This window comes from Balaenoptera borealis, assembly GCF_965194805.1.
Source record: "Balaenoptera borealis genome assembly, chromosome: 15".
Taxonomy (NCBI): domain Eukaryota; kingdom Metazoa; phylum Chordata; class Mammalia; order Artiodactyla; family Balaenopteridae; genus Balaenoptera; species Balaenoptera borealis.
Genome location: NC_138871.1, coordinates 53,816,707 through 53,844,298, shown reverse-complemented (window position 1 = coordinate 53,844,298; position 27,592 = coordinate 53,816,707). Strand labels below are relative to the sequence as shown.

Here is a 27,592-nt window from a genome sequence, read left to right as displayed (position 1 = left end):
CACGCACACTTGCTATTTTAGCTTCTCACTTCTCATTTTTTTGTAGCCTCAGGAGTGAAGTAGGGGACTGAGGTGGAAAAGAGAATACGCTTTCCTTCTTGACCCCGTGTTTCTGCCGACCTCAAGCTGGCTTGAGGCAGGTTTAGGGAACACCTTGACCTAAAGCTTTCTTCCTTGCTTGGCTCAAGCAGATAGAAACTTTTTGTTCCAGGAGGTTGTTGCCTATGTGATGAGTATATCTGCTCCTGCATCATACCTCACGTCTCCTCCTGCCTTTCACAATTCTGTAGGAAATGCCTGGAAGCAGTACAAATCGGCTGAAAGCAGGGGCTCTGGTCGTATTCCTGTCACTCCCCTGAGCTCCCTGGCGTGTGTGCTGTGTGATGATGAGAGACTGTCGTCTCTATGAATTTTCATTTTCTGTTACTTTGCCAGCTGCCTGTTTTCCAAAACAACTTTCAGAATTTCTCATCAAACCCTACATTCACTTAAAAGAAATGGGTCTCTCTCCTTCCAATCTGCTATTAATTTTTCACATAGCTTTTTCATTTACAGCATTGGAGAAAGAAAGTTCATTTAAAAAAAAAATCTATAAACCACCGTTAGAATAACAGAAACAGCATGCTTGAATTTTCTTGAGTGTTTTTTTCCAGTTTCTATATAAGAAGAAAGGGGAGAAAAATGTCCGTTTTATTTTCTTTACTATGTGTAGCATGGTGGGGAAACCATGAACTTGTGAACTTTGGAGCAAGACAGTCCTTGGTACAAAATCAGGCTCTACCACTTAATAACGATACAGCCTTGGGTGAGTTATCGAGATTTTCTTAGCCCCAGTTTCCTCATTTGCATAGTGGAGAGAATAATACTGATCTTGTAGGATCCTTTCAAGAAACAGAGAAAATATGTTTTAATCACACACCGTACGGTAAATGGTACCTATTATTTCTATTATTAGATTTGTTTACAAATGGATTTTGTCTTTTGCTTTAGACTGTAAAATTTCCAAAGTTTATCTCCTAACACCACTCTCCCTGCAGGTTCTACATGATTTTTCTAGCTTCCCAGTACAACCTCCCCAAAAAGGATCTGAAATTCATTCATACTAAACTCATAATGGCCCTCCCACAGGATCTGTGTTTTAACAGGGCTTTAAGCCTCCAGCTTGAAGGATAAAGCTGACACAGTGGAGCTGAAAGTAACAGGGATCATTTGGTTTTCAGGACACCAGTACCTCTGACTTTCCAGCTCTCAGGAGCCAGGTCAGCCTAACTCACTTTTACATAGGCGCTAGGATCCATGTGATAGTGGTTCTAATATAATCTTTCCTCTCAGTATTTATTTTCCTTTGTCCCTCCCCATAGGCAGGATAAATGTGTAACACAAAGGCCTGGTACCTAGCATCCCGGAGGCACTCAGTAAATATTGGATGAGTTGAATGAACCGTTCTCACAGTTAAAACATTTTCCTTCTGCTGTTTACCCTAAGTCTCTCCTGCTTGGTTTATCTATTACCTCCTGAATTAGATATCTATTGCTGAGTAACAGATTATCCCAAATTTAGTAGCTTAAGACAATAAGAAATTGGTATTATTCCTTACAGTTTCTGTGGGTCAGGAATTCAGGAGCAGCTTTAGCTGGATGGCTCTGGCCTGTGGTCTCTCGTGAGGGTGCAGTCAAGATGTTGGCCAGGGCTGTGGCTGACCAAGGGCTCAAATGGGGCTGGAGGATCCGATTCCAGGATGGCTGACACACCTGACTCAGGAGTCAGTGTTGACTGGCAGGAGGTTTCAGTTTCCCACCGAATGGACCTCTCCGTAGGGCTGTTTGCATGTCCTCAGAACATGGCAGCTGGCTTTCCAAGAGTGATCCAAGAAAGAGCAAGGCGGAAGCTGCAATGTCTTTTATGACCTAGCCTCAGAAGTCACACTCTGTCATTTCTGCAAAATCTTTTTGGTCACACGAGTCAGCAGGGCATCTCTAGTCATTGTAGGAGGGGCCTACATTGAAGGTGTTAACACCAGGAGGTAGGGATCCCTGGGGGTCATTGTGGAGACTGGCCACCATACCTCTCATTCAACCCTTTCTTTTTTCTCCCAGAAAATGAAGTTTCTTTTCAAGGCTTTCCTCTCGGTAGATTTCAATTCTCTCCTCCTAGGCATCTCACGACCTATTAGGGGGAGCCAGACTCACTAGCACTGCAGGGATGTGCTTTGGCCAGGGCCAGTGCTAAAACATCACTAGGGATTCTTGAACTCTTAAGACTGTGGTAGACCTTAACTGCAGCTTAACCTTTGTTGTCTAGTCCCAGTTAATGCTTAAGCCAAGACCTACTGAAAGGGTGGGCAGGTGACTGCACTGTATTCAGGGCCCAGATTTCCAGTTTAGGAAAGTGCCATCTTCTGTAAGTAAAGACACAGCTCTGGGGCTGCCCTGAGGGAGTAAGGTATAGGATGGGAGTTGGGTTTTTAGGAGAGAAGTTGGGTAATATTTGGCCATAACTACTTCTTCCCCAGAGCCCTGGTGACCAAGAATGGATACGTGCAAGAAGTTTGCTGAGATTCAAGGCAGGGCCTGTGGCCGGTAATATTTTCCCTCTGGACAGAGATAACTTACTCATTTGGGGAACTGATCTCCATTTGTACTTCATTAGCACTAAGACCTAAGCTAGCTGGATCTCCCTTAAGCATCTATGGCTTCAGAATATTTTCTTAGGTTCATTAAAGTGGAAAGAAAAAAAGGTTTTCCCCTCCCCCACCCCCATCTTTTGTTCTTGATGTTTTTCATTTTCTGTGTATGGGAGTTTATAGATATGAGACCCCAAATTTAGCAGATGTCTCTGTTGTTTTGTAGAGCTATTAGAAATACATTTTTCTCCTCACATAGTGACTGTTCTTTCCCCAACATTCTCCTGTCTCTCTGGAAGACATTTCATGGAGAGAGAGGAGTTTCTGAGGCCCTAAGAAGCAATCCTGGAAATTCATTAGTTTTTCCAGACTGCAGTGTTCCCTGGAAAGAGGTGTCAGCATCGGGTGGGTGGGACACATTGCGTGTGTGTGTGTGTGTGTGTGTGTGTGTGTGTGTGTGTGTGTAGTTAGAGCCTGTGTGCCTTGAAGGAGCACAGGGTTGGATTCTGGATTGCTTTGCTTTCAGTTATTGAAAGCATTATTGTTTTTGACCTCGTTATCCCTCTCTCTACATGCAGAATTCTGGTCATAGTCTCCATGGAACATAAAACTTTTCAGAAAAAGTTTAATTTAAGCAGGTTTTTGAAGCCAAGGGAAAAGATGTAAGTTCCACGGGCACTATGGCCATGATGGCTGTATCTGTAGAAGGACCTGGGGCTTGTTCACCTATGTGAAGCTTCCCAAGGAAAGTCCATCCTCCCAACACCCTGCCCTGGAAACTGGCTAGACCTGGGTTACTTGGAGGGACAATGGAAGGAAGGTGAGCTCACTTCGTGGTCCAAGGGATGGGGAGAATAGATTGTGTGACTTAAGACAAATCCATCTGCTTTCTGGAAAGGTGTGGGGTTCACTTGGCCAAGTACCAGCCTGGACTTTGTGACTTAGTAATCATCTTTACTTCTTTTAATCTTCTTTCTCCATCTCCTTTGTCTTACAAGTCTTTCATTGCCTATTTTTGTTGTTGTTGTTTTGTTTTTATCTTCTGATTCCCTGAAACTATTCTTTCCTAGTTAGCCTGGTAAATACCCATCTGGCCAACTTCCTGGGATCCCTGCTCAGGACTTCAGATCTCTCTGGGAAAGGCTATGGTTTTTCTTTTTAATTTTAACTTTAAAATATTAGTGACAGTACAAAACTGCCTTAGCAAACAGAGGAGTTTGGGGAAAATAAAGAGTGAGTTCATTGTGGTATTTTGGGAAATTGTGCAGGCAGTTAATTTTGAGAAGGTCTCTGGAGACTGGTATGACTAGGTAAGGGGACCACTTGGGCATTAGAGGGTGTGATTTTTAGGTCACTGTACTTGAACCTTTCCGAATCCTGCCTGCCGCTGACTGGATGATGTCGAACGGCTGATAGCAACAACACTGATGGGTGTGGGTTTTTCAGTAAATAATCCCATAACCTTTTTTGGCTGGGCTACCTTGTCATTAAAAGGCTTACGATATATTTGAAAAGGGGGGTGTCAACCTTCACTTGGCATTGACGCCCCCCCCCCTCCACCCATGACCACCAGCTAGCACCTGGGAATGGACAGATGCTCTGCTGAGACTTCTGCCACTGCTTTCCCACAGGCATTTTTTAATAGAGCATTTTAGAAACATGAACCACAGACATGACCTCATGGACATGAGCTCCACAGGGCTCAGGTGCCCAGGAATTCAGCAGCAGCTAAGTTTCCTGTGATATGAATCATAGGACCATCGCTGGCACCAGTGAGGTCTCTGGCCCCGCCCTTGGCTGGTGCTGCACTTGGCTGATTTCCCTGGATGAGAAGACTCTTTGAGCATTTAGCAGGTCTGCCTGGAGGGGTTTTGCTCTGCGGTTTTTCTCCTGGCAAGTAGTGACTTTTCCTGGGTACCAGAAGCATGTAGTAGTTGCAATGTGACTGCAGTGTGTAATTTTGAATGGATGGAGGAGGGAGGAAGGGAGGGAATGAATAAATGCGGACAGGCAGGAGGCAAGGAGACTTCCTGCTTAAGTATGATCACTGTTCTCCAGTGGTTCTCCATGTCCCCATGTGCTTTGCATCGGAGCCTGGGTGGTGGGATTGGGGGGCTGCCCGCCCCCTTTCTCCCTGGGGTGCTCTCCCTCAGTGACCATCCCACTGTCCTGCCACCACTGGGTTTGACCTTAGTTTACCCTAGCGCTACTCTCCCTACCCTGTCAAGTGTCCAGATTTTTCACGTTTTTTTTTTTCCCCCAACAAAGCACAAACTAGCTCAAGCTTTATTTTAAATAAGTGGACAGAGCATACGCCCTGCCATGAACACAAAACAGGTCATTCAGAAAGTAAAGATGAGAGAGAAGAGAATGGTTTACATTAAATTTGAGATGCTAATCTTGAAATGCCACCAGTGCTCTTCTGATTAGATTACACACAGAATAACACATGCAGACAATTCCAAACCTCTCCTCCTAGACATTTCTGCTTCACATTGTGTGGCTCTTTGGGAAGACATAGATAGCACAGACTAATCTCTCTCGTGGAATTAATTGCTGTTTCCTCTTTCCTGTTTTGAACAGAAATTTTCTTTATTGTGTGAGTACAACATGTAGAACATAGTCTTCGGCACCACATAAATATTTACTAAATCATTAAAACTCACTGTCATGTAACATTGATTTCAACTTGAAAATATTATAATCCATCTTCCTCATGGAAAATAAAATGAAAAGGCACTGCTCCTTTGATTTTCAGTACCTAGTTTTGTTTTCTTTTGTTTCCGTGATCTTGCATTTTTAACAGTAAGTCCATAAAGTTAAACCAGAGATTTACTGAGAGGGAAAATTAAGTAAACTCCTCAGAGACTGAGTGGGAAAAATTCCATTTAGTCTCTGTCAGGAGCTCCTCCCCACACCCCAGTCATAATCACTGTTGTCTGGACTTTGATGGTAATTCCTTGCTTTGTTAGTGGAGACTTATCTATTAAGGACCGAATCCAAAGTATTTGAGAAGAATAATTTAGAGAGTGGCTATGGCCCTTCCATTGTGGCCAAGAGTCTGTGCTCAGAGCCCTGCCTTCCAGCCAGTATCCACATAATAAACATGTTTCAGGATGTACAGTTTTTTACCCTTCAGAAAGCCTCAATGTGTATTTCTCCTTATGCTCTTCGAGGGTATTTATCCTTCTCTCTTTCTTATTTTATTCAAATATACACTATACACATGTTTCCTGGTTTTCTTTTTCTACTTATTGTTTATAGGTGGACTTAGCATGTCTGCTTTTTGAATCCACGGCATTAAATTTTACTATGTGGGTGTGTTATGAATTAATCAGTCCCCTTTAGCTTTCTTTTCTAAGTCTCTAGATGAGAGCAGGATGAATGTGTGGAGAGGTGGGTGGGCAGCAGCCGGGAAGAGACTTCCATACACACAGTTGGGTACCAGGGATCTAGGCTATTCCGCCATCCTTGGGAGGTGTGGATGGACGGGCCGGGGTGAGAATTCCTGAACTGACATTCACTGTTAGCTGTGTGACCTTGAACAAATCAGTTATTAACGTCTTGGGGTCTTGGTTTCTTCATTTGTAAGTCAAGAAGAATACCACCTCATGATATTGGAGGGTGTGTGTAAGTTGCTTTCATATGTAATAATACCTCATGTATACGTAATAATATCTCATGTATCTGTAATAGTACCTCATAGATGTGTAACAGTACCTCGTATATAGAATAATACCTCATAGATGTAAGATGCTTAGAATGGTGCTTAGCACATGCCCATACATGCTAGCTGTTATTTTTCAGCTTCAGAATTACCCAAGATTTGACAGTTATTTAGACAAAAATACCGGGATGGTTGAGTTGTTTTCTTTGTGTTGTGACACAACCTGCCTTGAAGACTGTATTCACTCTTTGCTTGGGTTCCAAGACGAGCCGTCCGAGGACGTTCCCAGCCTTTTCTCGAACTAGTCACATTTCTTACTGCTTTTGTCCTAGAGCTGAGTCAGTGCTCCTTGCCCAGCCCAGTCTTCCCGAGAGTTCTCCAAGTCTGGAGATGGAGTCTGCTTCTCCAGAGCCTCTGATGGATGGGGTTGGGGAAGGCCATGACGACTCTCTCTGTTATTCACAGCGGCCTGGGTGGACCATCTGGAGGCAGCCGGACCCCAGCAGGGGTAGGTTTTGCTGGGCAGGGGATGAGGCAGTTTCACTCCCTCTCAGTAAGGAGGTGCCGTGTTGGCACCTGGGGGAGAGAATGTGCCAGCTTGGTGTTTAGGCAGAGCCATTGCACTAGCTCTTCTTGATGGATAAGAGAACAGAAGCCCAAAGAGGTTAAATGACTTGTTCTAGGACATAAAGCAAGTTTGGGGCAAAGGCAAAATTTGTCCAGTCTCCCAGCACCTATTTTAACCATACTGGTAGAAAGAGAAGGTCAAAAGAGGGAGGTCAGAAAAAATAAAGAAGACCACCCATGACATACTTGCTTGTGGAAAAGACCCCTGTGTGCCCTGAACATCAAGAGTAGGTGACCTTCCTGCAGTGAGGAATGACACTGGTGCCCAGAGGTGGCCGGTCATGCATATTGGTCCTTCTGACTGGTCCAGGCTCCCAGGTCAAGGGTCTTGGGCAAGCTTGATCCTTGGGTTTGGCAGTCCTTGTTACACATACCCGGGGAGGAAGTTCTGGCATCTGGGAGTTCGTCAGCGTTAGCCTATTAGAAATTCCCTGCTGGATATTCTTTAACTGTAAGGCATTCCAAGAGCACTGAGGTTAAGGGTGCCCATGACCTTGTGTGGGGGATTGTGTTCATTCCTGTCAGCTCAGCCCTCTTTTTGTGCAGGAGGACATGAGATGAGGTGAGGGAGGTGATGATGAAGCAGTGAGACCTTCAGTAATCAGACTGGCCAGAAGAGGTGGCATAGGGTTTGGTGCCAGGGGCTGCCTCTCCCTGTGTCTGTGAGTGTCCCTCTGGTCTAGACTGAGAAGTCTCAGCCCAAGGAAAAGAGGCCAGCTGAGACTGATCAACAGAACAATAACTGCGAGGTGTGGGTTCTTTGTGCTTCTCCTGCCACTTGCCTGCAACCTGTCATAGATTCTTTTGAGCACTGGGGCTGTAAGATAACTATTGGTGTAGAAGCCCCTAGGAGTTTGAGCTTATAGGCAAATCAAACCAAGCAGAAAACATTCCTGGAATGTTGTTAGAGATTGGAATTGCTGAGGATCTCACAGCTGCTTCATAGGGTTTCTGCTTAGCTTTATGCCTTTGTGAGTTCTTGTCATTGTATCTGACCGGCCAAGATCTTCATTTCCACAGAAAGTTTCACAAGAGTTATCCAACTTTGTGTTGGCCTCTCCCTGACTTGAGTCACCCCTTCTACTGTGTGGTAGATGCAGGCATAAAACAAAGGATCTGTGTAGGGCAGGAAGGGCCATCTGGGAGGAAAGCCAGCATTGGTTTTGCCTCATGGGCTGTGGCAAATGAAACGTTGCCCCAGGTGGGTGTGACTGAATGCATCCAGTGACGGCAAAGAGCATCCTTCAGAGCAAGTCACAGATGTAGGGGCAGTTGGGGTGACTCTTCACTCAGTTCAGAACCACAGGCAATTGGGGAAGCCGATAAAATGTATATTGTCTCTCCTGATGTCCATGCCAACATCTGGTGCCCTTTCCTCCTCATTCATGCCATGCAGCCCCCCACTCCTGCAAGACGAGGGACCCTTCCATTACCTAATGCTTTAGGCAGAAAGAACTGCTTTTAAAAGTCATTAAAGAGCATTAGAGAACATTTTTTCAAATATACAAATACATAATCCCATCATCCTCGTGTAACATAATTCTTACTTTCATGTTACCTTCAACCTGCAAATGTGTTTTACGTAGGGTTGTGTTTCTGTGCCTTCTGTTTCCCTATGTTCCTACATAGTCTTTCCCTACCGTTTTTAAATTGCTATAGATGTAATATAATTCATTAGACCATTCTCCTAATGTGAGACAATCAAGTTATTTCTATTTGATGGCCGGTTAGACATGCCATGGGGAACATCTATAAGTTATAAGTGTATAGCTTTTAGTTTCTGTTTAATTATTGACTTGGCAATTCCTTAGGAATTAAAGCTTAATCAGAGGTTATGAATCTGTTTGTGATGTTTGCTATGTACTGTAATATTGCTTCTGAAAATATTATGTGACATTGCCTCCAGCAGTGAATGAATAAATCAGTTTCACAGCAGCCTTCCAAATAGCTGATAATACCATTTTAAAACAAATTTGTTTCTTTATTAGACATTAAACGGTATGTCAGTGGTATGTCTAGACTGCTCTGCTTTGCATTTTAAGAACTCCTAGTAAGAGTGAATATTTTATATTTCTCCTCCTATAAATTTTATGTTCATGTCATTTACACAGTTATCTATAGATAAAGATCTTGATGAATATATTTGTTTTTTTGTGTTTTTTAATACATTTTTTTCATTTTATTTATTTATTTTTGGCTGCGTTGGGTCTTCGTTGCTGCGCGCAGGCTTTCTCTAGTTATGGTGAGCGGGGGCTACTCTTCATTGCGGTGCGCAGGCTTCTCATTGCGGTGGCTTCTCTTATTGTGGAGCATGGGCTCTAGGCACGTGGGCTTTCAGTAGTTGTGGCTCGCAGGCTCTCAAGTGCAGGCTCAGTAGTTGTGGCGCATGGGCTTAGTTGCTCCGCGGCATGTGGGACCTTCCTGGACCAGGAATCAAACCCGTGTCCCCCGCGTTGGCAGGCGGATTCTTCATCACTGTGCCACCAGGGAAGTCCCTTGATGAATATATTTGGATTTGTTGATACGTAGATCTCTATGGTATGCTTGCCATTGAGTTGGAAACTAATCAAAAGGGAACAAACAAATCCAAGTTGTAGAATGTTCCATAAGACAATATCCTATATTTTTCATAAATGTATCATAAAAAGGAAAAATGTCAAGAAAATTGTTCTAGATTAGGAGATTAAAGAGACATGGCAACAGATGCCATGCATGAACTCTAATTAGCTCCTGGATTAAACTTTTAAAAACAACAGCAACGATAAAGGACATTTTGGGGACAATCAGGGAGATTTGAATATGAACTGTATATTGGATAGTTATGTCAATGTTAAATTTCTTGACTTTGATACTGTGATTATGTAGGAGAATGTCTTTGTTCTTAGGAGATAAAGGCTGATGTATTTAGGGGTGAAGTGTTGCTTCAAATGGTTCGGCAAAACTATGCATCTGTCTATCATGTATTTCATATTATGCAATAATATATTGTAATTAATATAATTATAATAATGTCATAATATAATATATCGTAATGATATTATGTTAATGACGTACATATATTAATATATTATGCTATATTATATGTAAGTATCTAGTATATAAATTATGCATGATGTATTTGATATATATGTTAATTGATACTATACACACAAATATATATATGTATTTATAAATCTTTTACCCCTGCACCATGCACTCTCTTACCCACGCGTGAGTGTGCCTGCACACACACACAGTGCGTTACTCCCTTCCCCGTGGAAGCTGCATTTTAATAGAGACCCTTCACATCAGTGGGAAATGCTGAAGGCATCCATTGCTAGCAGTGACTCCAGGCCCAGCAGGGAGGTTCTCTGGGGCTGCGGAACCTCATGGCCCCCCTGTGCAGAGGTGTGTGGAATGGGGGTGTTTTCATCAGCCAGGGGCCCCACCCCCTTTCTCCTGCAGCTTTGTGTGCAGGCCTCCTTGGAGCATGAAGTTTACCTGTGTTCTTCCTCTCCTGTAGCCTTTTGTCTCCCCACATCTTGGATGCAGAATCTGACTTTTAAAAGGCAGTGCGCATATGCTTTGGGGCAGGGTAACGGAACCCTTTGGGGAAGTTAGATCAGAGAGACCCCACCTTAGCAGGAGCTGTCCTTGGCTCTCTATCTACCCTGCGCCCAAGACTCCCCCAGCCCCCACCCTCTGCAGGCTTGAAGCAGCTTCTCCCCCGGTGTCAGTGCACCCCACCAAGAGGTCTTCAAAAGTAAATGGAATTAAATTAATTGGTTGCTGCATTTATCTATTAAATCAGTGTAAACACAGTTTAGAATGTTCAGTTTGGTTGCTGCAGTCATTTCTCTAAAAGGTTGAGAAATAAGGCCCTCAGGGAGCCCTATAACCCCCGTTATAGCAGCACTCCCTTGAGAAGACTAGATTGAACTCATCACCATTTTAACTGAAAACACAATTTCCAGGATTAAAATGACTCACAAATCTGAGAGATTCGTAAATCAAATTGCATCTTAAACACATTAGGGCTTACTGTTGGCATATATTCCGTGGTGAATCCTTCTTTGAAAGAATTTGAAGGGTGCCTTGTACAAAGAGAATCCCCATCCCCTGGCCTGAGCTGCCCAGGGCTGAGTTTTGGGGTTTGGATTTTTGTAGATCAGGTTTGTAGCAAGTAAGGGCTATTGAAAAGATTTGTTTTCTTAAAATACCACATTTTTTCCAGCTTATAAAAATAGAATAGTCTAAATATACTGAAAAGTATGAAGGAGAAAGTCACCTCTAATTGTACAGTTGAGTGATGATTGTCATATTTTTGCATGCGTGTGTGTGTGTGTGTGTGTGTGTGTGTGTGTGTGTGTGTGTGTGTGTGTGTGTGTAGATGTCTCTAGTTAGAACTGGGATCTTCCTGTGAGAATTTGCTCAGCTGGGTCTCACCCCCTAGGTTGTGGCCAAGTAGGAGGTGGTGGGCTTTCTATACCCAGAGGTAGTCGGTGTCAGAGACTTTTTGAAACAATAAGCACCGGTTAAAAAGGAAACCCAGGCAGGGTGGGGGCTGTGAAGCAGGAGGTCCGCAGGCAGACCCCCATCTGGGTCATCGGGGGCAGTGCTGAGGATGCAGCCTGGGAGCGCAGAGGGCAGCCTCCAGTCGACGGCCCTGCCTGTTTGCTTGCAGGCTGCGTCCCTCTAAAAGCACTCGCTAGGCGTTTGTTCCCCGTTGTTCTTGCCTTTTTCCTCCTCCAGTTTGATTTTCTCTCCACCCCTACCCTCTCTGGATTGACAAGATGCCCTTGGATTAAACAGATGTTTGGCTCACACACATGACCTCCGCTGCAGGGAACCTTATTGTCAAAGAGGTCCAGGAGGAGCAAAGCTTGTTCCCCTGAGGACTGACGCTGTTACGCTGGAGTGTTGGGCACTGGCTGGTGCAGGGGGGATTTGGGGGGCACGGAGCCTTCCCAGTGCATTTTCAGTTGTGCCATGCAGGTGACCTTCCAGGGCATACTTGAGAGTGACAGGAGCTTGGTAGGAGACCCACAGCCTGCATCCTCTGCCCTCGGGAAAGCCACAGGCAGCTCAGCTCTTCCTTAACGAGAGCCACCCCGTGAGAGCTCTGGGGACTTCCTGTAGGGAGAGTGGGCTGTCCCTCAGAGCAGCATGTGGCCGGTGGGACCTTGACGTCTCCCTCTCTGGGTTAGAATCTGGGCTTCAACACTAGACAGCTGTATTAACAGAAACAGGTTACTTGAACTCTTCATTCCTCAGCTTGCACACCTGCAAAAGGGGGGTAATAGCAGTACCCCTCAGGTGGAGTTGTTGTGATGACACGTGTCATGCATTTCGCATAGCACCTGCCGGAGTGTAAGCCCTCAACAAACATTAGCCGTTATCATCACTGTCTTAGTCTCCTCAGGCTGCCGTAACAAAATACCATAGACTGGGAGGCTTAGATAGCAGATATTTATTTCTCACAGTTCTGGAGGCTGGAAGTCCGAGATCAAGATGCCAGCATGGTTGGGTTCTGGTGAGGACTCTCTTCCTGGCTGGTTGACGGCCACCTTCTCACTGTGTCCTCACATGGCAGAGAGTGAGCCAGCTCAGGTCTTTTCCTTTTTAAATATTTATTTATTTATTTATTTATTATTTATTTATTTTGGCTGCGCCGGGTCTTAGTTGCGGCATGTGGACTCTTAGTTGCGGCATGCGGACTCTTAGTTGTGGCATACATGCAGGATCTAGTTCCCTGACCAGAGATCGAACTGGGACCCCTGCATTGGGAGCGTGGAGTATTACCCACTGGACCACCAGGGAAGTCCCACTTTTCCTTTTCTTATAATGGTATTAACCCCATCATGGGGGCCCCACCCTCATGCCTGCATCTAAACCTAATTACCCCCCAAAGGCACCCCCTCCAAATGCTATCGCATTGGGGTTCAGGGCTTTAACATATGAATGGGGAGGGGAGGGCAGGGGTGGCACAAACATTCAGTCCATAACAAGATGATTATTTTTGTTGTCCCTTTGCAGGGTGTTCTTAGGTTTGGGACAGTCTTCCAAGGGGAGGGAAGGAAGAAATGAGGAAGCTCTTTTTGTCTCCAGTAGGGTCTTCAAGCCCATGGTGGTGGTTCTTGAGCCATCTGGAAACTGTGTGCTTTCACAGTGTTTTATTTCCCTCTCCTTTTAACCTTTGGGGAAAGGCTCTTTATTGTCCTAGTCTAGGTAAGAGGGAGAAGGAAGAAAAGTCAGGTTTATTAGGCAGCTGGGCGTGGAGGGAAGTCACACCACTGACTCCAGGCCACGCCCGTCGGTGTTATCCCCACTGACAAAGGACAGTGCCCGCAGAGGCTCTGGGCCAGGAACACCAGCAGTCCAAGGTCACGCTGCTCAGAAGTTTCAGTGAGATTTGAACCCTGAGCCTTCTGACCCTGCACCCTTGCAACTTGTAGCTGGTGTGGGGAGGAGTGGAGCGGCCACACCTGGGGCAGGATCGGGGTTGGGATGGATGCTGAGTGCAGCTGTCATGGCAAAGTGCACAGTCTGGGCCTTCCCGTCACATGGTGCTTGCTCGCTGGAGCTGAGCGGTGAAGCACCTCAGGCCCCTGAGTCCCTCTACCAGTGGAGGCTGCCCCCACGCCCCCTTCTACCTCCATATCCCCGAGGCTGCAGTAGCTCTCCTGCAGGAGGTTATTTCAAGGGACGCTAATCCAGACTGTGTTTTCTCCTGTGCTCTTATCCTTCCCCAGCCCCCAAAGACAATGAAGAACGCGTGTTCCGGGAGCGCATGCGGCCCAGGAAGCGGCAGGGGGCTGTCAGGCGCAGGGTCCACCAGGTCAACGGCCACAAGTTCATGGCTACCTACCTTCGGCAGCCCACCTACTGTTCCCACTGCAGGGATTTTATCTGGTAAGGCCCTCTTTCCTGGAAACCTCTAGTTATGCTTTCTTGGCGATGAGAGGTGGGGGGAATGGGTCAGGAGATTAGAAACTTTATGTAAAAAATGCTGATGTGCTTTATTTCTTTTTCTGACTACAGAAGACTTTTCTGGAAGGCTGAGTGGTGCTTGGGGGGATAGATGGAAAGAAGAAACTATGGTTCCTGGTGCCTCTATACTTAGGATCATATCATACATCATATTTAAGGAGTTAAGATTTTATAACCAATAATGGTATTGTGGTTTGCTTTTTTAAAAAAATCCTTATCTTTTAGAGAGACAAGCTGAATTATTTACAAATGAAATGATAGGATGTCTCAGATTTGTTCAGGAAAAAAATAAGCTGGAAGGAGGGGTGTGAGGGGCCAGGGGTAGAGATGAAACAAGGCTGGCCATGTATTGATCGTTGTTGGAGCTGGGTGATGGGTACATGAGGGTCCACTATATTCATCTCTCTATTTTAATATACATTTGAATTTTTCCATAATAAGCTTAAAATATTTGATTGCCAATATTTATAATACAAAGCAGTTCTTAGTAACTGTCATAACACTGGTGCTGATAGGATGCTAAGATTTCAGAGGAGGGAGAGAGGAGCTGGAGTGCTCCTGGGAAGGCTTCCTGGAGGAGGTGGCATTTCTCCTTTCATGATGACTAGGATTTTGATAGGCAGAGATAGGTAAGTAGTAGACCTTTGGGGGAGGTGGAGAAACATAAGGAACACTGGCCTTGGGGATAAGCGGGGAACTTTTGATGAATACCTACCATGTGCCAGGGTCTCTCTTTGGCTCTGGAAATCTCTAATTAACTCTTCCCAGCATCCTATGGGCTATGTATTATGAACCCCATTCCACTAACAACAGTACTGAGGCTCAGAAACGAGACCACTCTACGGCCCTCCAGCTAGGAAGTGTCAGAGGCCTGATTCCACCCCTGGCGAGCACGACTAGTAGCTCATGCTCAGTCTTCCTGGCAACCTCTCTGAAACTGATGTGGAGTTTGCCAACACCCTGGGATCCTGCAGGGGAGAGTGAACAAGGCCACACTGCAACATGAACCCAGAAGGGGGGCATTCGAATTGCACTGAGGACCCCCTGGATTCCCATGGTATCCAGGAAAGCCTCATCTCATCCTCATGGTGTTCTAGAACTAATCATAGAGGTTGGCGTGGACATCTGAGGTGACACAGCTTAGAGCAAAGTCAACCTGACTGAAGCAGAAATAATGCCCCACTCCACCCGCAGGCATGTCTCATTCCTGGGGCTGACAGCCATCTGACCTCCATCTCTGTATTTTGGTCAAGAATAGGGGGAGGAGGTTCTGAAAGCTTAGTCTTAGAGACTCAGGTCTTCTCTAACCCATGGCCAGCACCACTGAACTCTAGGTTTCCTTAGCTGCAGCCCTAGTGACTTCTGGCTCCTTTCACTGGGCTGGGCACTGCAGGGAGCTGACCACTTGGTGGTGGTGCCCTGAGGACAGGGCTCAGGCCAGGCGGGTTGGATTGTTCTGTGTCCAGGCTGACCCTATACCTGCCCTAGGGTACCCTACTCTGGCCATGGAAGGACTCTCTGATGTTGACCTTCACATGGTAGATCGAGCCCCCAGTCCTGGCCACAGACTGCCCCATAACCCTTGGCTGCTTCTGGAATGCTCAGGGACTGTGCCTGCCAGCGACAGCCCTCCTCCACGATTATCCACGAAGAAGGACACACTCGACGACTCGAGGCCTGTGGAAAGCAAGCAGAGTCTTCGTGGCTTTCCAGAGCACAGCTGGGCCCCTGGAATGGTTGTTTGTACAGGAAACTGAGCCCTGACACTGACCAAACCTTGCACCCATTCCAAGAGCTAGGGCTGCCCTCAGTGGCCTTCAGAGAGAGTCATTTTAAGGCACGCTGCAATTGGGAGTGAGATCACTACCCCACTGCTGGTGGACTCCAGTGTGCCTGATGCATTGTGGGCAGCGACTAGAATGATGGCACTGGGGTGGCTTTGCGTGGCTTTTGACCTACTGAAATTCATTTTCTTAAAGGGCCGTATTCTTCTTTTCAGGGGTGTCATAGGAAAGCAGGGATACCAATGTCAAGGTAAGAGGGTATTGTATGAAGTAAATCCTTGGGGCCCACAGGTCGATCCAGATCACCACTGCTCGTGGGAGGCGGGTGCTGGGCTGGATGACATCCAGAGCTCTGTACGCTGGGCATGCTTACGCTCCCTCCCCACAAAGCAAGTCCCTGATTTTCCTTTGTCCCTGCCTGGCCATCTCTCCCCCATAACTGTGTGGGAGCAGATGTGCGGGACCACCATCTGCAGGTGTCCCAGGAGTCTCAGCCTTGTTTTGTAGCCTTTCTGGTGCACCTTCTTCTTTCCCCGTGAAATGTAAAACTTCAGTAAGATGCCCATTAGAGGCCGCCTGTGTCCTGAGCCGGGTTCTGTGTGTTCTGTCAGCTCCCTCACTCTCCCACTCCCTGAAGAAGCTCCCTCGCATGCTTGTTTTATTCAGTATCACTAATGGTCCTTGCTGGTTCTCTTTTTTGTCTCTTCAGTGCCGTCATTAGCTCTTAAACATTTAACAGTCACTTGAAAGTATGGGAGGGTTTGGTTTTTTTCCCCAGTTAACTGACTACAGATGTAAGGTTAAGTTGTCCAGAACTGGATGGTGGGTATGTGATGAGGTCATGTTGAGGTTTCTCTGTGGTTGGAGCTGGGAGACCATCCCGTCTCCTCGCCCAGCCACTGGTTGGCTTGGGTCTCACCCCTGGGGGACTGGGGTAGCTTCTGTGGGACATGGCTGTGTCTTGGGGGTAGCATGTACGCAGTTACACACGTGACACTTCTTAGGTTACTTACAGCCACCTGCTGCCCAAACTGGCCCATGACACTAAAGACAGAGCTATAGGCCACTTCTTGGGGAAGTATTACATTAAATGAAATTTTTTCTTTGGCACAGAAGGGCACAACCAGATCAAGAAGCTTGAGCACTTCTGTGCCACAAAACATCCATTTGCCTGCTGCCGGCTGGCCGGCCTGCCTGTCACCCCAGCCAACCCTGGTGGGACCCTGAATGGAGCACATTCAGAGCAGCAGTTCCCTGGGTAGACAGTGCTTCACGGCTGGGCCATTGTTCCCTGACCTTGGCATAGAGAAACAAGAAAATTGATTGATACTCCTGGAACTAGAGAAAACTGCTGATGTCCTTTGGATATAAATGGTCCATTCTTCTCCAGAGCATTTAGGAAACCCTAATGGCTCTGATGGCAGAGTGCTTTGAAATGACTGCATAAAGGGCTTCAGGTAGGGCATTACATTGAGACTCGGCTACGGAGACAGAAGGGCGCGGCTCCCCTCCCTCCTCTGCAGAGACCTAATCGAATGAATCTCAGGTTGGAACCTTTCTTCCCCTGCTTGTCGCTCAGCCCTCTCGTGTTTTGCTCTTTGCAGTTTGCACTTGCGTGGTCCACAAGCGATGCCATGAGCTCATAATTACGAAGTGCGCTGGATTAAAGAAACAGGAAACTCCCGACGAGGTAAATATTTATAACATTGAAATTCTGGGCTTTCTTCACCGCCATCCCCACCTTCCACTGCCTCCTCTGTGGTCCCCAAGAGAAACCTTATCTCTTTGAGGTCCCGCTGCTGTCTTTATTGTGTTGATCAAAAATGAAGGGAGTTGTCCACAGTCTTCCGATACGAGGTACAGCCTACGGAATGAGTGCGGCTCAGAGTCGGGTTTAGGTGTGTGAATAGGATGCCAAGAGCTGTGTGATCCCCAAATGAAAGCCCACAAGGAAAATGCGAGTTATTTTATGTCATTATCTCATCGGAACAGTGAAGGGGCTCACTGACATGTCAAGGGATCCACATGGTTCATAAATAGTAAGAGACACAACACGCAAGCAGGAACCTTATCTTTACGAGGTGATGGGGGAATGGAGTGGGATTAGCAAATCTAAGAAACACTTAGGAGCCTGAAAGAACCACAATAATAACAATAATAGCTGACATTCATTGGGTACTTGCCGTGCCCTGATTTAAGCACTTTATCGTATATTATTTAAAGCCGTAACAACCTTAACGAGATCCATGTTGTTATTACCTTCACTTTCCAACAGAGAGAATAGGAGCATAGAGAGGTCAAATTAACTTGCCCCAAACCTCACAGCCCAGTATGTGAAAAAGCCACGTTCAAATCCAGCTAGTCAGTTCCGGAGTCTGAGCCCTTGACCACTATGTTCTCTTAATCTTAGAAACTAGTGTTAGATTGACTGTTAGAGAAGTTGTTACGGGTAAGGAAGAGAGAAAATTCGACTTGAAGCCAGGTTTCTCCTAACTGAGTGATTAGGAGAAGAGTGGTTCCACTAACAGATGTAAAAACCTTTTGGGGAAGATGACAGGTGTGAATCTAAGTAGAGAAGTTATCTGTGTTCATGACAATTGATTTCAAAGACATGATTTTAATTCTCGGTGAAATAAATAAATACTGTATAATCATAGGCCATTAGATTTGGGAGTCAGAGAGGCCTTGGGTGGATTTATAATCAACTGGGTTTATAATCAAATGGGTTTATACTTTGGCTTTTAAAAGGAGTTGCTTATAGAGATCTTCTACCTGCTTCTTAAGAATAATTCAACCAAGTGACATCTCAACATCCAAAGCATTTTCCATCTTTTATCTCCTTTTGATTTCACGCCATCTCTGGAAATCAGGAAGGGACGAGGCTTAGATTGAGTGTCCCGTGTCCCTGGAGGGCAGACAGTACAAAGCACCGAAATTATTTACAGAGGTTCTACTGACAGGGTAGAAATTGCAAGTCACGGTCACCCGGGTCTCCTGGCTCCTGGTTTAGGATCATAACCCGAAGTATGTTGTTACCCTCATTAGTTTAAGTAAATGAAAGAAAAAGATGATTAGCTTGCTGTCTGTCTGTCTTCCTTCTTATGGACATTTTATTGAGTGTTTATTGAGCACTTCCTGTATGCCAGATAATTGTTCCATGTCCCAATGAAATAAAGAGGAATACATGATTCCTGCTTTCAAGGATCTCATAAGTCTCAGTAAGTTTAAAAAAAAAAAAATCTCGTAAATCTTATCAAGTGCGAACCTCTACAGGTTTATTTATATTCACAAATAGGCACACCTATGCTACAGATCTACGGAGGGGTGGGCACGATTGTTTTCAGTAAATCTGGGATGCTGGTACTGGGGTAAGTGCGTAGTAGACGGCTGATGCACCTCAAGCAGGGCTCAGTAAGATGCTGGTGCAGCGGCAGGATGAGCCACTCCTTGCTGCCGGGTGATAAGGAGGTTGTTATGAAGCTGAGTGACCCTGAGGGTGTGTGTGCACATACCTCGGAGTTTGTGTTCACGTTCACGTCCGTGCCCAGCTCTCACCTCGCCGTGAGGGCTTTTCACTCACCGGGCAGCAGTGAGCCAAGGACAGCTCCTCTGCTGTGTGCTGTCCCTAATGCCTGGAGTAGCAAGAGTGATGCTCTCCCGAGCCCAGGGGCTCTCAGGTGATGGTGCCCTGCTGTCCTGAGAGGGGCAGATTTTGTTCGTGTGGCTGCTCCACCAGAGATGTATCGGTAGGTGGAGAGCATCTCTTAGAGGGCAGAGGGAGACCCCTGCTGACCTCTTGCTTCAGTTAATGTTTCCCACCTCTTCCACCCCCAGCGTCTCATGGACCCCACAATCCTGTCATATTAGGTGGGTTGGGGGGTGCCATCCTTATTTGCCAGATAAGGAATCCAAAGCCCCGAGAAGTCAGGAAACTTTCCTGAGACCTCACAGGGGGCTGGTGGCAGACCCAGGCCTGCAGATCAGATGCCTGGACTCCTCTCCCCCATCCTCTGCCCTTCCGTCTTGCCACCTTCTCTTCACTCCTTTTAAATAATAAGTGGCAGCATAGTGGTTAAAAAACCTGGGCCCTGAATTCAGACCCATGGCCTCAAATCCTGGCTCTGCCACGCAGCCGCCTGCAGGCACATCTCTTAATCTCCCTGTTCCTTAATTTCCTCATTTGTAAACTCGTGCCTACCCCATAGGGTGCTGGTGAGGTTTAACTGAGCTGGTGGTGCCTGGCCCGTGGTCAGCACCGACGCCTTAGCGCCCTTAGTGGTCACCACTCCGTGTTAGCCATCTCCATCGTGATGGTTGTTTGTCCTAACTGATGACCTACAGTTTCCACGGCTGTGCTGGGTTCTTGGGTGTTCACAGAATCCCACATCCACCATCAAGCTGCAAAAAGACTCTGCCTGGCTAGGCTTTGGTGCTCAAGCAGCATTAAAAGCACATAATGACAATTCTTTAAGGTCAAAATGTGAGGTACAGGTTGAGTGCTGTGTGCCATGGGAGTTGGAGGTCTGGAGTCCCAGAGGGGACTGATGGGGGAGCAGAGTCCAGCAGAGCAGCAGAGAGAGTGGGATAAGGGTCCCAGCAGGGAGGTTCTCTTCACCTCCTTCCCAGGGCAGCTTTCAGAGCAAGGAGCTTAGCGGTGACCCTGTGTTTTGCCGTCCCTGCAGGTGGGCTCCCAGCGGTTCAGTGTCAACATGCCCCACAAGTTCGGGATCCACAACTACAAGGTTCCCACCTTCTGCGACCACTGCGGCTCCTTGCTCTGGGGCCTCTTGCGGCAGGGTTTGCAGTGCAAAGGTAAGGCGCTGGTCCTGGCCTCCTCCCCCCGCTCCTGCGCCCCGATGTCCCTCCTCTTAAAGAATCTTTTCGTAGCCTTGAGAGTGCGTTCCAGGCCTGGCCAGAGGACTGAGCCCAAGCCCTCGCTAAGCCCTTATTAGTAACTCCGAGCATTTGTTAAGCAGTCTCTGTGCAGAGGCCATTCAAGGGACTCTGTAGAGGGAACCAGAAGAAGGAAGGCACGGCTCCATCTTTTAAGATAGTGAACAAGCTGGGGAGACAAGATGAGTCTATGGAAGTGCAGAAGAAATTTAAGGAAAAAATAGAGTAGAAGGGAAGAAAAGTTTTTGGAGTTAGGCCCTGAAATAAGTCATAGAGATTTTTCTGTCACCATCTGTGGTTCAGAGCTTACTCTTGGAAGGAACACTGCTAAAGCACTGTCACATCTTATTGATCCTTTGTAGGCCTGTGATAGATGTTATATTATGCCCATGGCCCCCCTGAGGAAACAGGCTCGGAGACTAAGTAATTTGATCATGTCATGTAGCTTGTGAGCAGAAGTAGGGTTTGAACCTTGACTTCTAAGTCTTGAGTTTCTTCCTCTGTTTCCTGCTGTCCTGCCTGTGAATTGATTTCTGCTCAAATGAGTGTGCTGAGTGACACAGGTAATGGCATGTAATATGGGGAGGTGGGGACATACCCTGGGGGCCTGGATAGAGTGTCCAGTTTCACAAGCTGGTCCCAACCTGCTCACAGAGTTGGACAACCACGAACTATTGGGCAGGAATGTCTCATGGACATTATTTAAAAACAGTGTTTTATTATTTTAAATTTTAAATTTAATTTAAAAATGAAAAACATATTAAACTTTATGAAATTATTTTATGTTATAAAAACACTATTTTATTATTAGTGAATGTATTATTGATAAATACCTATTGTGGAAAAATTGGAGAAAGAGGTACAGTGTAAGAAAGAAAGCTGAAGCCATGAACCAATTGGTCATTGAAGGGATCCCAATGAGAAATTATGAGGACTGGAAATAAGGAACTGGCTGTAGTGGGAATAGAGAAGGAAACGAACTTAAGAGGTATCGAGTGATTTATTGGCTGTAGTGACGAGATCCAACTGGGAGGATGGCGACACTACTCGCTGAGACAGGGAGCACGTGAGGGAGGGCAGGGCTGGAGGCAGTGATGGTGCAGTTGAGTTGGGGGCATGTTAACTTTGAGGTGCCTGTGGGAAGTTTACATGGAGTTGTCTGACTGTTGGACATTCTCATCAAAACTCAGAGGAGAAGTCTAGACTGAGCATTTAGATTTGGGATTTGTCAATGTCTAAGTAGTAGTTAAACCTATAAAGTAGATGTCATCCCCAGGATAAGTACCTTGAGTGTGAAGAAAGAGGAAAACAACTTGGGAATCTGGGGGGTGCGGTGGGTTACCAGCATCCTAGGATGAGCGTACAAAGGAACTGGGAGGGAAAGACCTCAGAGGTAGGAGGAAAAGTAGCAAGGAATGGCCTCATGGAAGCCAAGAAAGTAGAGAGTATTTTTTTAAAAATTTAAAGAAGGAAATGATGGATAGTGCCAAATGGTTCCAAGAAGTTATTTAAAGTAAGAAGTAGAATATGGGAAAATAGAACTACCATATGATCCAGCAATTCCACTTCTGGGTATTTTCCTGAAGAAAATAGAAACACTAATTTGAAAAGATACATGCACCCCTGTGTTCATTGCAGCATTATTTACAATAGCCAAGATATGGAAGCAACCTAAGTGTCCATTGATAGATGAATGGATAAAGAAGAGGTGGTGTGTATACACACACACACACACACACACAATGGAATAGTACTCCGCCATTAAAATTAATTAAATCTTGCCATTTGCAACAACATGGATAGACCTAGAGGGTATTATGCTAAGTTAAATGAGTCAGAGAAAAACAAGCGCTGTATGATTTCACTTATATGTGGAATCTATAAAACATCAAATGAACAAACAAAACAGAAACATAGATACAGAGAACAAACAGGTGGTTGATGGCGGGGTTGGGGGGGGGGATGAGTGAAATAGGTAAGGGAGATTGAGGTAAAAACTTCCAGTTACAAAATAAGTGAGTCAGTCACAAGGATGAAATGTACAACATGGGGCATAGACTCAAGAATACTGTAGTATCCTTGTATGGTGACAGATGGTAACTAGACTTATTGTGGTGCTCATTTTGTAATGTATAGAAATATTGAATCACTATTCAATATTCACTGGAACTAACATAGTGTTGTAGGTCAATTATGCTTCAATAAAAATTAAAAAAAAAAATTCGAACATGGGGTTGGATTTAACAACAAGGAGGTCACTAGTGCCCTCAGCAGGAGCTGTCTTGGTGGGGCAGTGGGGATGGATGCCCAAGTGCAGAGGCTGAAGTGAGAATGGAGGGTGAAGTATTTTCAGCTTATTTTATATAATCAGGAAAAAGACAGTGGAAATGGTGAGCCAGGAGAGACAGGGGACCATTGACAGAACAGGGACAGAGAGATGGATACCCCTTCTCCCAGTGGAGGGAAAGCCTCAAGGCCAGGCCAGGGTACAGATATGTGTCCTATGTTGGGGAAGGCAGTCCAGGAGGAGGTGATTGGGCAGAGTGATCATTTAAGTTCTGAATCTTTTGAGGGCATTGCAAATAAAAATAAGTGCCCTTATTTCTGAAACAGGAGATCCTGTTCAAAGTTGAGGTGAGAAGTGGGGGTGGTGTAGAAGGCGTGAGCAGGGTTGGAAACAGCTGTCGCGGGAAGTGAGGACGACCTGCCCCAGGACAGGAGGAAGTGCTGGCTGCTGACACATCTCGTGTCCTGTGTGAGCTTCCCAGACATTCACATTTCCCTTTCTAGAATTCTAGCACATGACCTGAAAGAAACAGGGCCTACCCGAAATCCTTTTTGCCATTACGTGACATTAAAACAAAGGAAGAGAAAGAAAAAAATGCAGCAGGAATCTCAAATGTTTTCAGAGGAGTGCTGCATTTTTGGAAAGTTGAGTGGGGTTGCTGGGAAGCAGAGTGCCTGCTTTGGATGGGACTCTGATGAAGCCATGTCTGGTTTTTAGTAAATCTATTAATTATTAATCTATCTGGAGAATCTAAATGAAGATTCGTCATATCATAAATATTGATATCTTAAGAAAGCAGCCTAGATGCCCAGACGCAGCAACTAGGGCTGTGGGTCCCTGGATGACCCCGGGAGAAGGCAGGGCCCACCCAGGGACAGTGTATTCAGCTCTGTTTTGGCAGGAAACACTCTCAAGCCTGCTCAAGTAAAGGATGGGGTGAACGAGGCTGCCTAGAGCAAGGATTCCTGTTCACTGGAGCCAAGGGGAACGTGAGGGGGTCAGGCCACACAGAGACAAGAGGGTAAAGGCTGTTCAGAATTTAGGGCCCCCAGCAAAAGTTCACAGATCTTCCCTGTCCTTTTCGTCTGCCACCATGACTTGGCCACTTCCTCCTTGTTCCTTTCCTACTCTTGCTGTTCCTTTCTCTCTCTCTCAATTAATAGACTTTATTATTTTTAGAGTAGTTTTGGATTCACAGCAGAACTGAACTGAAGGTACAGAGATTTCCCATATACCCCCTGACCCCACATACACTGAGCCTCTGCCACCATCAACATCTTCACCAGAGTGATACATTTCTTACAGTCGCTGAACTTACATTGACACATCATAATCACCCAATGTCCATAATTTACATTAATTTCACTCTTGGTGTCGGATACTCTATGGGTTTTGACAAATGTATGATGACACATATACAGAGTGGTTTCACTGCCCGCCCCGCCCCCCCCAATACCCTGTGCTTCTTGCTTTTGATCCTTTTTCAACCTCAAGTCTTTCTGCCCCTGCAGGCCCCTTACCCTGTGGAGAGGTTGATGACCAGAAGAGGCCAGGAAGGGCCAGGGCAGGGGCCCCTCGTGTCTGGGTCTAAGCCTGGTTCCGCTCCTATGATTACTAAGAAAAGGAAATCAAGGCTTAGTTACCTGCCCAGGGTCCCAGAGCAAGTCTCCATGGAGCTAGAGTTAAACCCAGGCAGCGGGCTCCTGCCCTGGATCTGACCCGTGCTCCACACCCTCTCCGGCTCGGGGAGACTCCGTCAGATCCTCACCTCTGCTGGATCAGGCTGGCTTGGCCTCCTGGGCTGGAGCCCCTATCCCCTGGTCGTGGTGGGACACCAGCCACTTGGCCTGCTGGTCTTTGGCTTCAGCTTTGTTGCCCGTCCCGCTCCTGGCGATAATCGGTTTAGGTATTTTTAGTGAAACCAGTTTCTCTCAAGCCTGGGTCTATAGGGAAGGATCCATGAGACTGTCCTGGTCACTCTCCCTTCAGCCTAAAATTGCCTGAGCCACATGGGTTCAAGTGTGGTGCATATACTCTTTCAGGGATCGTCTCTCTGTCAGCCAGGGAGAGGGAACATAATTACCCCCGTTTTACCGGTGGAGAATGAAGAACAATGTGCACAAGGGGATACAACAAGGGGCCCGTGGGACACACCTCTGTCCTCTGGGCTGCCACCTCCCTCCCACGGCCCAGAGGGGGCAGATGCTTGGAGGATGCTCATGGGCTGTTTTCAGTAACTGAGTCCTTAATCAGGGCAGAAAAACACCAGCACTAAGTGATAAGGCAAAATATTTCATCCCTGTCCTTTTTTGTTTGTTTGTTTTGTTTTTGTTTTTAGCTGTGCCCCGTGGCTTGCGGGATCTTAGTTCCCCGACCAGGGATTGAACCTGCGCCCTCGGCAGTGAAAGCACGGAGTCCTAACTACTGGACTGCCAGGGAATTCCCTCCTGTCTTTTATCTTATGATTTGAGTGCTGTCACAGTCTCTATGTCTCTCTCCAGGCTCGCTGAGGGTCTATCTGAGCACTCAGCCACTATTAGTCCAGAAATTAGCTTCAAACATTCAAATATTAGCGTCACTGAGGCATTTGAACCCTTTTTGTTCTTCTCTTTGTTTGAACTGTGCTGCTTCCCCAACCTGACCACCTGCACAGTGAACCCCCTAGGGTCCTTTTGCACCTGTGTTTTGTTTTTCCCTTAACTCATGGAGTTATTTCCCTGTGGAGGTGAAGACTCCCAATACCTTACGATTTTTGTTTCCTTCTCTAAAGAAGATGTGGGGTTCTCACCTGTCCTGTGGTTCACCGCCCACTTCTCTTCTGCCCATGAGCTCACACTCATGTCTCCAGCACAGCTGCCCTGAAGTCATCAGGCACCGAGGGGCAATTTAACAGAAAGCCAGACCTCTTTACACAATTTACGGTGTGCCCTGCAGGGCCCTGCGGCAGCCCTGGTTTTCCCGTCCACATCTGCGGTGGGCTCCCTGCTCCGTCCTGTCCCCTCTGACTGCAGCTCTGTACCGAGGTGGAGGATAGGTACAGCTGGGAAAGTTCTGACCTGGAAATTCCTGAAGAATCTCCTTCCTGGCTGCCTGACTCTCTCTCAGATCCTATCCTAGGAACAGCTGTGATCCGAGCCTGCTTATTTTTTGACAACTAGGTTCCTTGTCATATCTTCAACTTTTATTTGTATTTTTAGAATTAAAAAAAACACACACAAGGACTTCCCTGGCAGTCAGGTGGTTAAGACTCCACGCTTCCATGGCAGGGGCCATGGGTTCAATCCCTGCTCGGGGAACTAGGATCCCTCATGCCGCACAGCATGGCCAAAAGACAAACAAACAAACAAACAAAGCCACAAATAATACATAAATAATTCTCACTAGAAAAGATTCAAGCAAGACTTAAGTCTTAAGCATATGTATAAAAAATATTAAAGTCCTTTGTGTTCTTTTTCCACGTCCATCCCCAGCCTTAACTGCTACTAACAATTTGCTATGGATCCTTTTAAGCCTTTCTGTGTGCATTTGTTGCATGAATACTTATATACACACATATACACTGTAATAGGCATCTATTGGTGCATAACAAATTATCCCAAAACCTAGTGGCTTAAAACAACCAATATTTATTACCTCAGAGTTTCTCTGGGTTAAAAATCTGAATGCAGCTTAGTTGAGTGCTTCTGACTTAGGTTTTCTCATGAGTTTGCATCAAGCTGACAGGTGGGGCTTTGGTCTCATCTGAAGGTTCAACTGGAAGAGAATCCCTTCCAAGCTCACTCATGTTGCTGTTGGCTAGGGACATAAGTTCTTTGCCACATGGGCCTCTCCATAGGGCAACTTACAGCATGGAAGCTGGTTTCCTTCAGAGCAAGCAAACAAGAAAGCAAGAGGGGATGCCCAAAACAGAAGCCATACTGTTTTGTAACCTATCTCAAAAATGACATCCCATCACTTTTGACATTTTCTGTTCGTTAAGAGAGAATCACTACGTCCAGCCCTCCATTTAATGGGAGGGAATGGTGTGAAGGGTCAGATACCAGAAGGTGGAGATTTATTATAAGCCAACTTAGAAGCCACCCACCCCCCTTCCCACCATACACACACACACAGAAATATGATCACCTTCTCTGGGAGGTCTACCCTTTTAAAAACTGAAGCTCCCATCTCTTAACTTCCTTCACCTTCCTCTGCTTTTTTTTCGTCTTTACAACAATTGTCACCTTCTAATAACTTAAATTACCTATATTTTATGTTTTATTTCTTTCTCTCCTAATCAGAATGTAAGGTCCATGAGGGCAGAGGTTTTTTTTGTCTATTTTGTTCTCTGCTGTTTCCCCAGCATCTAGAACAGTGCTGGACACATTAGCATTCAACAAATGTTTGTTAATTAAATGCTATATGCATTGTTCTGTAATTTGCTTTTCCTACAAGTCAGCGTATATAAGGTTACATCATTCTTTTTACTGGCTGCTTAATACTCCACATCATGGGCCATTCCATACATTATTTAAAGCTTACCTTCTTGATGGACATTTACTTGTTTCTGTGTCCTCACCATTTAATGCTGCTGCAGACATCCTCATATATGCATCTTCATGCATTTGTATGAATAATTATGAAGAAATGCTCGTAGAAGTCCTGTAGTAACTTCAAGCCCTATCTTTTGTGGTTGAACCACATAAGGAGGGAATTACATAAGGACACTTTTCGTCTGTTTGTTGCTTGTTTGTTTTTACATA

General features: G+C 45.9%; 1 protein-coding gene across 3 annotated transcripts in view; it reads left to right on the top strand.

The window, feature by feature from the left end:
- PRKCE (protein kinase C epsilon) overlaps positions 1-27,592 on the top strand; it is a 596,864-nt gene that overhangs the window by 299,743 nt on the left and 269,529 nt on the right. For all 3 annotated transcript variants that reach the window (XM_082358123.1, XM_082358124.1, XM_082358125.1), the window contains 4 exons: positions 13,649-13,808; positions 15,886-15,920; positions 17,275-17,360; positions 20,353-20,482. In XM_082358123.1, the coding sequence (XP_082214249.1) occupies positions 13,649-13,808; positions 15,886-15,920; positions 17,275-17,360; positions 20,353-20,482 (411 nt within the window). The remainder of the gene's footprint in view (positions 1-13,648; positions 13,809-15,885; positions 15,921-17,274; positions 17,361-20,352; positions 20,483-27,592) is intronic.